The following is a 14,848-nucleotide window of genomic DNA, read 5'->3' on the forward strand; positions in this document are numbered from 1 at the left end:
AACATTTCCACAGATGTGAAATGTCACAGAGGAACACATCTGCGTACGTAATGCCGCCATGACAACCTGGCCCATGATGAGGTAAACCGTTAATAAGCCATATTGGCCTCAATGATTCGTTTCTCTTAACATTACAGAATCTTGGTATCTGCCGGTGTAGACATTATACCATTTTACACCAGAATCTCCCTGACTCTCATACTGTTAAAAATAAAATAATAAAAATGAATGTATTTGTTGCTTTTAAGGCGAGCAGTGTTTTTCTTGATTTCTTTGTTTCCACCTTTTCTTATGTGAATTTAAGCGGCAGTAAATGTATTCTGGAATTCTTTTTAATAATTTTTTTGAATATAGGGCATGACCATTGGACCTTTAGTGAGATATCTAGATGTGAAAAAGACAAATAAAGACCAGTCAATTAATCAAGAGATTCATATACGGGTAAGAATTAATAAACATAATATTTTTCCATTGGTTTCTTTTCTGACCAAGAAAGCACTGTGTAAACAACTGCATTCATATAAGGAAAACATTTTTTATTGCCATAACATCTTTTTCACTTTCAAACTTGATCCTTAATCTGATTCAAGCTATGTTTGAAACGAAATAATGTTTTTACCTTGCTTTAACATTAGATTTTATGATAGTCTGCATTACATACATACTGTAGTACGTAGCTATCTCAATATATGTTTATAAACTTATCATATACATGGTGGTGTATCAAATATTAGAATGTTGAATATCTAATTTACATTTTTGATATTCACAAATTGAATTTAGCAAGTCTCTATTAGAATAAATAAAATAAATTAAATACAGTAGCATGAGGGCCATTGTACAGTTATTCTTAGTCCTTTTAAGGCTATTTACGTGAAAGGGATGGACGGTGTCTCCGCCGCTCCATCACCTCCGTTTATCCGAGAGACAGATGACTGCCGATGTTTAGCCGCTGGCTGTTTCGACCCACAGTTGGTGATTAGTGTTAGGATAGAGGTAAAGTTAGGGTTGTTAGGGTAAGGGGTTAACGGGTTAAGGTTTTTAGTCTAAGTAGTTAAGGTAAGGGTTTTTAGGGTAAGGAGTTCGGGTTAGGGTTTTTAGGATACGTTTTTTAGAGTAAGGGGTTAACAGGGAAAGGAGCTAAGGTTTTTAGGGTAAGGAGTTAGAGGACACATTACCTGTGGCCACCATATGTCCCGCCGGTGAAGCAGTTGCAGCTGAACAGTGGCGCCGAAAAGGCCACAGGGAAATGTCCTAGACCGCAGATTTATATGCTGCCAGAAGGTGACTTGTGGTGTAGCATTGGTTATGAACTAAATCTGTTTCCAGTAAGTGAAGATGGCAGAGGAGTTTTCTGGCGATATTTACACTTACCACTCAAAAAAGGTATTCTTGCACATAAATGAAAAGGCCCCTACTGTATACAGTATCTTATTTTTTTTGATGCATGTTGTCCTATTCTTTTAAATCTTGACTTATTGTTTAAGTTAAATTGTACTCTTCACCAAATAAAAAAAAATATATATATATATATATATATATATATATCGGGAACAATTGCTTGAGTTTCTTGTGCAAAGATTTATACCGTCCAGTAATGTATTCCTAGTCATTCCTTAGCTGACATAAAGTATTTGGATTACTATAAGAAAAATTGAACAAACTATGTTTGAAAGGTGCCGTAACAGGTTGTCGTCTTTCTTGAAGCTACCGTAGGTAAGGTAAGGCCAAGTTGGAATGCAGTAAGGCTACTGAGAGGAGCCTTTACATTTCAACCTAGATTCCTGGAAGCAGGTATCCACAAATGAGCTTGTCCTAGCTCAGGGTGATGGCTTCTCGAGGGAGCTGTGTAACGCTTGCATTTGATACCATTGGCAGTAAGACGGAAGATATGTCAAAACAAGTATATGTGATTATACCTTTAAGCAATTAATAGGACTGGACAATTTAAATTATTATGAAAATGAAAGCTGGTGTAAGCACTTGGGACACATTTCTTTTACCTCCCTTCTGTTAGTTAATGGATCACCTAAACGCTGGCATTGCAGATATATGTGGGCACTGGGGACACTATCAAGTGAAAGAAATGTAAGTATTATTAGGTTTGTTGTGTGTGAATTCTTCTTCCGCAATGGAAAATGCTACATTTTCCCACCACATTTTTTATTTCAGATTTAAAAAAATTGATAACAGATTCTTACGAAGAGCACTGATCCGTGAGAATCAGCCCAAATCAAGCATTGTCTCTCTTCACAAAAAGCTGGAGATGAAACAAGCCATTGAGATGACAGAATTTGGCATGAGCAGAGACCCTTCCATGTCTTCCCTACAGTAAGCGCTTTATTTTCTGATTGTAGAGATAGTTAGTTGTATCTATATTCTCATTTTTATTATTTGTATCCGATGACAAAGAACATCAGGATTCAGATTCTAATTCCAAAAACAAAATGTATTAAGTATTAAAAACATACTTTTTGTTGGCGTCTACTTTACAACAGTAAACTTGGTACATGAAAGTATAACACTTTACTTTCTCCCATCTTTGACTTCTTGGGGCCGATTTAAAGTTGGCTATCGACAGTGGAGTCATAGCATAAACTGATTGCGTGGGGCAGCTTGTAAAAAAATTTACCAAAATGTAGAGTTGGCCAAAAATAGGCGGAAAAAAACAGATTGCATGGTTGTCATTAATATAATGACTTGGCAGATGGAGCGGAGGCTTATCTATTCCTAATATATTGAAATTAGTTGAACATGGTAACATGTTAAATACAGATGTAGTGAATGTTATTGCACGCACTGGTGAAATAGCGCCGTAGCCCATTCCCTTGTTGTGCACAGCTGATTCAATGAAATGGCAGCTTCTCCCGCTGGTGTGTAGTGTACTGTATGTCCCACTGCAGCGCACCGCAGTTGTAATAACTTTTGGCTATATCTATAGCACCTGTCTAGTATTAGGGTCCAATTTAGAGTTTAACGGTTGTTCTTAATTCAAGACCCAGTCTTAAATATGCACGTATGGGTACCAGGTGCTGGTTAGGCACCAGTACACTGTAAAAGGGAGATACACATAGCCACGTCAAATCAAGGAACATAACGTGACATTACAGGACCTCAAACAGGAATGGCCGTTATGTTCCCTGAGTTAATGCAATATCCACAAAGCTAATTATACAGATATAGCCAAACTTAATGTTCTTGCTGTCAGGGGGAACTAATACAGGCAACTAAAACAGGGCATGGCGAGCAAGGTGGATGCGCAGGGCCCTGTGCACCCTCCTCTCCCTCCTCCTGTCAGCGCCAAAGTTGGATCCTGGCGCCAAAAGTAGCAGGGAGAGGAGGAAGTGTGGGGCACCCACACAGCAGAGAGAGGTGTGTCTCTGTGTGTGTGTCTCTGTGGCTGTGTTCCTTTGTGAGAGGGGTCTTACCTTTTCCGGAGGGGGCCGCCTCCTGTAGTATTGCGTCCCCATGGTGACCGACGTCAAATGACGCTGCTACATCATATGATGACACATTGCCATGGCAACATGACATCATGTGCTGCAGTGATGCCGCAACTATGCCTGAGGAGGGCTGCTCATCAAGGTAAGTCCCTTTAACTTTCTTACAGGGGGGACCCCACTGCCTGCGTGTCACCTTGGGTTCTGCAAAGCCTATGGCCAGCCCTATCAGTGTGGCATCTCTATGCTGAGGTAAATATCTCTGTGTCGGTCCCATCTGGAAGAATGGAGTCCTGCAGGCAGCTGCAGTTTTTACTGTCTGCAAAAGGCACCTTACTCCCATTCATATGAAAGGGAGCTTAGTCATGCTAAAGCTAAGTCGGGCTACATCTGTATGTGTAACATTAGTAGGCTAATTGGCATTAGGGTTTGGTTATTTCAAGATAATGCTGTATTATCCTAAAATAACATGACGTTACACCTATCCCTACACTACATGATTAAAGTTTATTCAATAATCCTTTATACATTTTGTAATTATTTTCCCCTTATTAGTTCAAGTGGTGATCTAGCCATTGTTAACCTATGACTAGCTGGCAGCTAAGGGCTATCAAGGGGTAAAGATATACCCCAAACTACAATACAATTACAATAACTATCCCCCCTTGCTCCTCTTGGCAACTAAAGCGGTTAGTAAGGCATTGCTTTGCAATGTCTTATTTACAGCTATGGCAGATAAGGGTTTAACTTGTACCCCCCTCCCCTCAAGGAACCTAACCACTGACCTGGGGCCCCTAATCTTATCACATACATACTCCCACAAACCTAACCTCCACCTCCCTCAGTCATTAATTACCATGATCTACAATTATGCATAGCCAGGGGTGGTAATCTAAGACATTTTTATCATATTTAAGACCAGCTGCTAAGGAGTCTGCTCTAAACCGGGTAGTAATAGCCAGTGATAAATATTGACCAAATTATTACACAATGAGCCATTAGACAAAGACCTAGATCTAAAAAAAAACTGATTTGTGATTAACCAAACTAAAATGTCAAACATGTAACTGAAGTTGTTTATAAATACATAAAGTTATGCCGAGTTACATTTTTGTTATGTGGAGATGTTATCAAATCGTTCAACTGCTCGCAAACAAGAAACTGCTTGTTAAACTGAGGAAATCATGCTTAGGGGCAGACGGAATCATATTTGAAGCAGACAATAGGGAAAATATAGCTTCTTTAACAATCTTTTGCAGGACTTGACTGCATGTGGTTTGAAAACCAATTTGTTTTGTACCTCCACAATCGGAAGACTTTTATGAAGTAGTTCCCTGACACAATAGATAAAGAGATCTACATTGTATTTATTCAGCTCAGTCTCATTTGCGTCTGCCGCTATCAATGTCTACTAAAGTATTTGATTCAAGTAATTTTCAAGCCACAACATTGATATACTGAATATTATGAAATGAATGTCAAATTGTCTTCTTCCCATTATGGGTGATTATTTTTCCTATTTTAGATGTACATCCACCTGGTTCTTGACATCTCAATAGGGAATTCTCTTAAGTTATAAGAAGTCTTGTTGACCCTGTGAAACGGGTTGGAAAAACAACTGTCACTTTAGAGGTTATGTAAAGCCAGAGAAGATGTTTGCCCCATTGATTTGAAGGGAGCTGAACCAGCACGTCACAGAACATAGACTAAGTGCCTAACCTGAAGCAGGCTCCAAAAGCCTAGGGCTGAGCACTGGTGAACTGTCGTCCCATGCATGTTACATTACACTCCTGCTGTTTTACATTTTCCCTGATTTTAATAAGGCTTGATTTACCTTGCTGATTGCAAACTAAAGTACTCTGAGAAGTTTTCCCCAGCTTTTAGGACCAACTATACTGTACATTCCTTTAAAAAGCAAATAAAAGCCGGTCTAACAACAAGCAGAAAAGTTGGCCTTAATTGCTGTACGGTGAGAGATCTCAAATCTGATGAAAACAAGCTCTCCGTATGGTCATTCACATTCAATTATTTAGCATACAGTATAAGGCACATTCACGTTGTCAAACACCAGCAGTTCTGACATTTGTGTAGCTAACCAGTTTAAGGATTGTGGATTGAAATGACTTTATCAATATACAGTACAAATTAACTTTTATATATTCAAGGGTGAATGACCTTTGGTTATTATATTTTTGTTTACTAGATAAGTTATGTATGCATCCATGTTTAAATTGAGGGATACTGTACATCTTTTTATTGCATCAATTGACTTAAAAATGTATTCAAATGGTATGACCATTTCAGTATTAGTTCCCCTCAACCCAGATGTGACAGTTTTTGTTTGAGAAAATGTATATTTATGCAAGAGTACATGCAAATTGCTCAGTGCCCCAAACTACAGCAACTGTGTCCTTATAATATTATCCACACATTAGAGATCTTCTGTCAGAATACATAAATAAAACTGCACAAAGTGATAAAGCAAGAGGCACTTCTCTGCTCCTCTATTACTACTGACTTCTAAACGGCATTTTGTTTAGTGCAGAAGTTTATTTTAATGTTTATAATTTACAGGAGTTGTACGAGAGATACAATGGCAAAACCTCTTTCCACAGAAGATGTAGTGGTGATGAAAGATATATTGACACAAAATCTTTATCAAGTGCGCCAACGGGTAAGAAATATTTGGTTCAGTTGTAATGTGGCTAAGTACCTAATTTAATAACAACCAGACATTACAAAAGTTATGGGGGGGTAAAAAATAAAGTGACAAAAATCCAGCACAGTACAGTAAATAAAAATACCACTTGTGGTGCATATGCAAGTCTCAGACAGGTCTACAACCCTGTCCTTCTTGGGAAACAAAAGGTTGAAGACCTGCCTGAAACATGCAAGGGCACCATAAGTGGTATTTTTATTTATTTTATTATACACATTTGTTTCCAGGAGAGCCTGAAAGAGTTCAAATGCAACAATATACTGTAACAATCATTGGTCAAAGTGCATTGGTACTTGTTATGGATACTTTTGTCCATGGGAAGAAAGACTTTAAAAAAATAATAATACTGTAGCATGAGAATAGACGATGGGCGGGCAAAGTGCGGCCCGCGGGGAACATCTGGCCTGCAGGATGGTTCCTGTGGGCCGCCCAGGTAGGGACCCGATCCCCAGTCCGTATCTGTGGTGCAGGTGACAGTGGCAGCGTAAGAGGCAGCAGCTCAGCGATAGAGGAGACAGCGGCGCGGCTGGAGTCCACCCAGGTGGTTCTAACATGGAAATTGGACCAACCGGAAGTCAGGCCCAATTTCCGTAATCACTGCCTGGGTGGGCTCTAGCCATGCAAATGTCTCTTCCGCCACCGAGTTGATGCCTCTGACGCTGCTTCCGTCGCCCGCATCGCAGGTAGGGACTGGGGTAGAGGGAGAGGGGGATGGGGAAGAAGAGAGAGAGGGACGGAGAGAAAAGGGAGAGACAAGAGAGAAGGACATAGAGGGAGAAGGAAGGGGAGTGAGGGAGAAGGGGAGTGAGTGAGGGAGGAAGGGAGTAAAAGTGGAAGGGAGTGAGAGATGAAGGAAAGTGAGAGAGGAATTGATTGAGAGAGGAAGGAGAGGAAGGGAAAGACTTTCCTGGAACCAGGGTCACGAATGATGTATGAATAGTTCCAGTAAGCTCAACTCATGTCCTCCCTCTTCCAAAGCATGACAAGTCCTTAATGTCTTTCTTAATTTTATTGCTGGATTAGAAAACACAGGAACTTGTGGGTGCAGTGTAGGCAGATAGTGCTTCTCTATGTGGGATGCTTCTATGGGGTTAGACTATGGTAAGAGAGAAAGGCCTTACCAGGGGTGGATGCAGACAGGTCTGTACTCACTATGATCTAGGGTAGAAAGGAAGTGATAATGTATGCTGGTTGGTAAAATGGTCTGGGGACAAACCATCCGTGGGCAGAGCAGAGTGGGAGAAAGCAGACCAGCCCATTTGAGAGGAAAGCTGGCACTGCCATGACAACTCACAGGAGTGTCTGGGGAAGCTGCAACATGTAGCAGAAATGTTGCATCTTAATGCAGCCAACTGCTGGGAGAGGGGAACTGGCACTGTGTTTGTGTGCAGAACCAAACACATACAGCTGGCACTAATAAGCTGACAAGCAGAGTTGCAAGATAAAAGGGGGGGGTGGAAACAGAAGTGGAGACAGGGGTATTCCTGTTCCATGACACTCCCCGTCTGGTATCTGTAGATACCACTATATGGCAGGCTATGTGGAACATATGTGCAATGCATACAACATAACAACATAATAATGCAAAGTCCATGTTCACATAACGAGGTGATACCGGCCAGCACCGCTGGTGTTGAGATCCCTTGGCAAAGTCTTTTAGCAAAGGATGTTGGGTGGATGATCCGCTCCAGGTTTGCTGGTTGCACCACAAAGTCTTTTTGTAAAGGTCTCTGGCACTGTTTCCTTTTAGTCTTGTAAGAGAACAGTCCTTTTGTCTCTGTAGTTTCACCCACAGAGTGTATCCCCTTGTAGGTATACCAGCCGTGGCAGCCTGTCGCTCTATCACCTGGCGTTTGGCAGAAGGAGAGGGCTTTTGGCTCCTTGTGGGAGCGGGACAACACTCCTGGAAGACTGGCTGTCAAGTCCAGCCCAATGAAGAGGGCGTCGTTCAGGGGGACTCCCTGGAGCTGAGCGCTGGGGCTGAACACTACCAGGATTTGATCAGGTTCCTGAGGGTGGTAGGCCCCAGATGATTGGAGGTACCGGCCTTCTTCACCTTTCTCCATTAGAGGTGCTGGCTTTGCGTGGCCGGTAAAGACTATCTTCTGGATGAAGGCCACAAGGTTGTTTTTGGTCTCTAGTTCCCCTTTTAGGTCGCGGAGGTGCGAAGTGAACCTAGAGATGGTATGTTCGCCATTGTTTGGGAAGCGTCCTTTTGGTGAATGGAATGGTGGCGGAGTCACCCAACTGCCTAGTCCGACTTTAGAGAGCTCCTTGACAGTTAACCTCGGGAATCTTCTATCTTCCCTCAATGGTGTTTGTTTGTCGTCCCTTGTTGTTTGGAACGCTGTGCACCGTAGGTCATCGGTACATTTCTCTTGCACGAGAACATCTCCACGTAGTTTGGTGAAACGCTTTTGTGTCTCTCTGTTGACTGCCATCGGGAGGTTATTGTCTCCCTGGACGTGACGAAGAACAGTCTCTTTTGCCCTAGTGAATCCCTTTATGAAATGTCTCTGTGGCTGTCTCTTTTTAGACGTGTGAGAGGACAGTCCTTTTGACACTGTGGCTTCACCTGTAGAGCGCAATCTTTTGCGGCTACGCCAGCCGTGGCAGCCGGCTGCTTTGTCGCTTGACACTCTGTGGAGAGGAACAACTGTACGCCTTAGTCGTGCCATTGCTCGCGAGAGGACTGTTTGATTGTTTATTGCCATTTGGGCGATCCCTTTGTTGGTCACCTTAGGGAGGTCACTTCCTTCCCTTGGTGGAGTCGACTCATCGTCCTTAGCTGTCTGGACTGCTGAGCATCCCAGGCCATTGTCACATTCCTCCGATGTGAGGATGTTTTTGTTGATCTCAGGGGTGTGACCTTGCCTTTTCTCTTCACTTGGCCCTTTGGTCACTTGGAGATGGCCAAGACATGGTTCAGAGAGAGGTGTGTCCACATTCTGTTATCACCGTTCTGCGGGCGTCAACATAGTCTTGCCCGTGCTCTCTGTTGGTGCACGCGTTGCCCATTATCACCCATCCTAGGTCAAGTCTTTGGGTGTATGGTGCGTTGTGGGGTCCGTTATGCTGTTTACGGACATTATGTACCCTCATGATGTCCCTGCCGAGCAGCAGCAAGATCTTGGCGCCTTGTTCTACCGGCCGGATGTGGTTGGCTATTCCTTTGAGGTGGGGGTAATGGCATGCCACGTCTGGTGTGGGAATCTCGTCCCTGTTTGTGGCCATGTGGTTGCACTCGATGAGTGTGGGGAGAGCTATTTTCACTCTGTTATCCACTGAACATATGACGTAACCGCTTGCTCTTCTCCCTGTTGACTCAGTTGACCCTGCACAGGTTCTGAGGGTGTAGGGTGAGGCATTGTCCTGTAAGTTGAATAGGTTGAAGAACTCCGTCTTCGCCAATGATCTGTTGCTTTGGTCGTCGAGGATTGCGTACATCCGAATAGCCTTCTCAGGTTGTCCCTGGGGGTGCACCGCGACAAGGCATATTTTGGAGCAGGACATTTTGTCACCTTCTTTTCCACAAACCTCAGTGCGCTGAGATGTGACGGATATAGGCTCTCCTTCCTCTTTCTCCCCGCCATGCTCCGCTACGGAGGATGGGTTGTGGAGTTGGTGGAGTGTCAACGCCTCTGGGTGTAACGATGTCACATGCTTGTCACTTTCGCACACTGTGCATTTGATCTCTTCTTTACAGTCCCTGGCTAGGTGAGACGTGGAACCGCAGCACCTGAAGCAAACTCCGAATTCTCCAAGTAACCTCTTGCGTTCCTCTAGGGACTTCATCCTGAACCCAAAGCACTCGTTAAGTGGGTGTGGCTTCTTGTGTATGGGACATTCCTTGTTTGGGTCCCTTGGTTCCTTGTCTCCGGCGACCGACTGATCGGGAGTAGTTTGGGTCATGGGAGGCACGTCCGTCCTGTGGACCGAGATGGGTGTTTGAGTGTTACCGTATCTCGTCACGGGTCTCTCATTCCTCATGCTGCTTGCACTGTGTGTGGTTTGCGCACCTAAGATGAAACTGGGATCGTTCCTTGTCCTTGCCGCTTCGCGGATGAAGCTCACGAAGAATGAGAATGGGGGGAAGGCGACTTGCTTCTCCCTTTTGTATTTGGAGCCTTGTGAGATCCATTTTTCTTGGAGGTTGTAGCGTAGCTTCTCCAGGATGGGTCTCACTCCACGAGCTGAGTCTAGGGCGTTGAGACCTATTAAGGAATGGTCTTTCCTCACGAACTACATTTCTTGCAGCAGGTCCCCGAGCTCTTGTTGTAGTCTTTAGTTGTGATCCTGGGGAAGCTGTCGATTCTTTTGAAGAGCGAATCCTCGACCGCTTCGGGGCTGCCGTAGGACTCTTCCAGCCTTTCCCACACTAGGTCAAGACCTACTTGGGGTTGGTGCGCGTTTGCTGCCCGAAGTCTCTGCACTTGCTCCCTGGATACGTTCCCCAGGAACTTGACTAACAGGTTGAGCTCTTCCCTTGCTGAGAAGTCCAAGCTGTCGATTGCGTCTTTGAACGTGAACTTCCACGTCCGGTAGTTCTCAGGGCGGTCGTCGAAGCTGATGAGTCCTGCGTGCACCAAGTCGCGCCGGATCATGTACTTGGCTATGTCTGTCAGACCTGAGACATCGGCGCGTTTGTCCCGTTCTGAGGTAGTTGCTGGGAGGGTCTGTGCGGTCGCCTCTTCCTTGGCTTGGACGCGTGATGGCTGCTGGCCAGTGTGAGGGGCTGTTTTCTCCCGCGTGGGTGTACCTGGATTGCGAGCCTGTGGTGGTGCATCCGTGTGCGCGCTGGCGTGTGGATCACTATTGCGGCTGTGGCTATCCCAGGCAGCATGTACCATTGCAGGAACAGCATCTTCTCCTCGTGGGCCTAGCAAGTCTTCGTTGTCTGTGGAGTCGCTCCATCCATGTTGGGATGGTGCGCTGGTGTTTACACTGAAGAGGCTTCTTACGTAGTCTTCAGTGCGTCGGACTGGGTCTTCTGGGGCTACACGTCTGTACGGTAGTTCCCTGCCGTCCTGTTGTGCGGCTGCTTCTAGGACTTCAGCTTGGGCTATAGCGGCAGCAGCTTCTCTTTCTTGATTTAGGGCCTTTAGGTTGACGTCCACCTCTGCCTTTTTCCGTGCGGCGGTGGCAGTGGCGGTGGCAACGGCTGCGGCGGGGTGGCAGTGGCGGTGGCAGCGGCTGCAGCGGTGGCTGTCTGCTCCTCCTCTTCCAAGCGGGCCCTTTCTAATTTCATGGCTGCCTCTTTCTGAACGTATGCGGCCCTGGCGCGTGCGGCCTCTGCGGTGGCTCGCGCCTTGGTAGCGCTTGCGCTTGCGCTGGACGCGTTGGATTGTGCTGATCTTGCTGACCTGGATGAGTGTCTGGATGTGCTGGAGCGCTGTGATGCAGTTTCCAGCAAGAGGTCCTTTCTCCTACTCTCAGCTTCCGTGATAGTGATACGCACGCGGCTGTCTCGTGCCAGGTCAATGTTGCTCTGTAAGTCTCTTTCTTGCTTTCGCTGGTGTTGGCCCTGGTCAGGTAAGTAACGTATGCCTCTGACAGCTCTTGATAACGCGAGTGATCAGTCCTTAATTGCGTTATTGCCTGCTCGAGCTGTTGCGCATAGTTGCCAATACTAGTGACATTGCGTATTCCCAGTGTGGTTGTTTCCCAGGCCAACTCTAATTTAGCGCGGTGCGCTTCAATGTCAGTCTCATATTTTACACGGGCCTTTTGTGTCAGTGTGACTGTCCGTTTAGGCCTTGCGTCTGTCTGCGTCTGTTGCAGTTGCGCAGCGGTCTCTGTGTCTGAGTGATCGCTTTCCTGCGTGATGTCTGGTGAGGCTCTGAGTTCTGCCATGCTGTAGGTGTGTGTAGGCCTTTTGCCAGTGCGTGTGGCGTGCGGTTTTTTACCTTGTCAGGGATGGGCTTCTGTCTCAGATGATGCCGAGCGGTGTCCTGCAGCATGCAGCGTAGGGGTAGCTGTACTCACAGGTGTCCGGTGGTTCTGATCCGTGTCCTAGCGGGTGTCCGGTAAGTAGGTAAGATGGTGGCTCCTCACTATGGGGCTGTGCAGAGGGTGAACTCGGACAGAGAAAAGGCAATGAGGTTTGTGTAACAAGCACTGTGTTGCAAGGCTGCTGTGCAGTGAGCAGTTTAAGCTACTTGGTGCTTCCTTTGTCTGCTGTAGAGGCTGCTCTGTATTAGCTGTGTAAGCTGCTTGCTTTTACTGCTTTAGGGGCTGCTCTGTGTATCATGGAGTCTGGAGTAGCAGCTCCTGTAAGTGTCTGTAAGGCACACAATATCTTTTCACTGTTCTGTTTAAACTGCTGCTTGTTTTTGCAGAAAGCTGTAGCAGTTTGCTGTATAGCTGTGTAGAGCTGCACTTTTGTAGCATGAAGGCTGTGAGTGATAGCTTCTGCGTAGACCTCTAATACACGGTCTCTCTCTTACTTTCCTGGAACCAGGGTCACGAATGATGTATGAATAGTTCCAGTAAGCTCAACTCATGTCCTCCCTCTTCCAAAGCATGACAAGTCCTTAATGTCTTTCTTAATTTTATTGCTGGATTAGAAAACACAGGAACTTGTGGGTGTAGTGTAGGCAGAGAGTGCTTCTCTATGTGGGATGCTTCTATGGGGTTAGACTATGGTAAGAGAGAAAGGCCTTACCAGGGGTGGATGCAGACAGGTCTGTACTCACTGTGATCTAGGGTAGAAAGGAAGTGATAATGTATGCTGGGTGGTAAAATGGTCTGGGGACAAACCATCCGTGGGCAGAGCAGAGGGGGAGAAAGCAGACCAGCCCATTTGAGAGGAAAGCTGGGACTGCCATGACAACTCACAGGAGTGTCTGGGGAAGCTGCAACATGTAGCAGAAATGTTGCATCTTAATTCAGCCAACTGCTGGGAGAGGGGAACTGGCACTGTGTTTGTGTGCAGAACCAAACACATACAGCTGGCACTAATAAGCTGACAAGCAGAGCTGCAAGAAAAAAGGAGGGGGTGGAAACAGAAGTGGAGACAGGGGTATTCCTGTTCCATGACAAAGACGGTAGAGTGAGTGAAGGAGAGTGAGAGAGAAGGGAGAAGGAGAGTGATTGAGAGAGAAGGAAGAGGAAGGCAGAGTGAGAGCAGAAGGCACAGTGAGAGTGAGCGGGGTGGGGGGGAATTAAAAGAGAACAGGATGAAGGGAGGCCGAGAGTGAGGGGGGGGCAGTGAGAAAGGGTAGGGGAGATGCAGGTGGGGAGCAGGTGAGGAGAGGAACTTTGTGGGCCCGAGATTTAATGCAGATTCTACAATAAGTGTCGCCCGCAAAGCTTAACAAAGCTTGTCCTATTTTTGCCCTCCAGCCAAAATAATTGCCCACTCCTGGAATAGATGTTGTGGGCACTTTCACGGGTGTTTTGTTTTTTTACATGTTTTATTTCGGTGTTGACGTAACAAGTTGCCTCCCAGTGCAGGAATACATGGTGAAACTATAGCAAACCTTCAGGTTCAGCATACAGTACACTGCACATTTGACATTCTGATGTGTTTACTGTAATGGACAAATGTGGATGCCAGCAGAAAATGTCCAATAAGCAAATTTATCATTTTCGGTAGTTATAATTGGCTCACTGGCAGGAAGCTGTTGTACAGCCATATTCTTAAACAAAACTTCCCTGGTCACCAACTGGTTCAGACATTGTTGCTTGAAATAATGTAAGCACTTTTGTTTTCTTAATTTAAAAGATTAATGTAACCTATTTTTTTTTACAGAATGGCTCATTTTAAAACAACTTGGTTCAATAGCTGTACAAGTAAACATGGCCACAGTAGTTGATAAGATTGTATTGTTATGTATTATAAACCAAGCATTTAAAAAGCAAATTATCTTTTTTAAATGAAAAACAATAATGAGGGCATGATTCTATATTGTCTACATTTGCAATTAGGAGAAAACTGGCATACAAAACTGCCATAGCAGGTTTCAACTCATTGCAGTGTGATAAGCTACTTCAGACAATATTGACTCAGTCCCTTAGTTTAACAAAAAAAATTCTGATCTGATAAAACCAACGATGAATATAAAATTTCCACTGAACACCAACATTAAACAAATACAACATCATGTTGCAAAAATCCCCCACTTGAAGGGAATGCACTCAAGGGAAGTAAATAAATCCAACGTGTGCGCGCGCATATATATCTGCGTGCGTGTGTGCATGCGTGTGTGCTTAACAGTAAACATGAGTAAGGAAATAGACATCATGCTGACTTGCAGAACATTACAATTGGATTCACCTGCAGGATCTCTGTTACATCTACAGTGTCTCTTTCACCCCCTCCCCCCCATATTTCTCTTAACATCGCAAACTGCAGTAGCTGTTATTTTCATATGTATATATGTCTATGCCACCCTAAGACCCATGTACAGTAAATACATTGCACTGTCATTATCACTGATTTAAAGCTTAATGCGACAGTGTCACAGTGAAACACTAAGGGCTAAATCCACGAAGCTTTGTTAAATCGGGGATCATAACATGATGTTACCTAAAACAGTAATGGAGGACATTATTTTCCCTGAGATTAACGCATATCCACAAAGCTAATTATTGTATCTGCAAAAACAAAGGCCTTTGTATATCTCATTAGCATAGGCTTAACATCATTATTGTAGCTTCATTACGTTAAGTACTGTAGATCTAGTCT

The 14,848-nt window shown here is 44.7% G+C and overlaps 1 protein-coding gene across 1 annotated transcript in view; it reads left to right on the forward strand.

Moving 5' to 3' along the window:
- The window catches only part of SLC9A4 (solute carrier family 9 member A4), a 48,264-nt gene that overhangs the window by 20,817 nt on the left and 12,599 nt on the right, over positions 1-14,848 (forward strand). The window contains exons 6-9 of the mRNA XM_075590424.1: positions 355-441; positions 2,018-2,088; positions 2,173-2,331; positions 6,015-6,114. Coding sequence (XP_075446539.1) covers positions 355-441; positions 2,018-2,088; positions 2,173-2,331; positions 6,015-6,114 — 417 coding nt within the window. The remainder of the gene's footprint in view (positions 1-354; positions 442-2,017; positions 2,089-2,172; positions 2,332-6,014; positions 6,115-14,848) is intronic.

Source organism: Ascaphus truei, chromosome 3 (assembly GCF_040206685.1).
Source record: "Ascaphus truei isolate aAscTru1 chromosome 3, aAscTru1.hap1, whole genome shotgun sequence".
Taxonomy (NCBI): domain Eukaryota; kingdom Metazoa; phylum Chordata; class Amphibia; order Anura; family Ascaphidae; genus Ascaphus; species Ascaphus truei.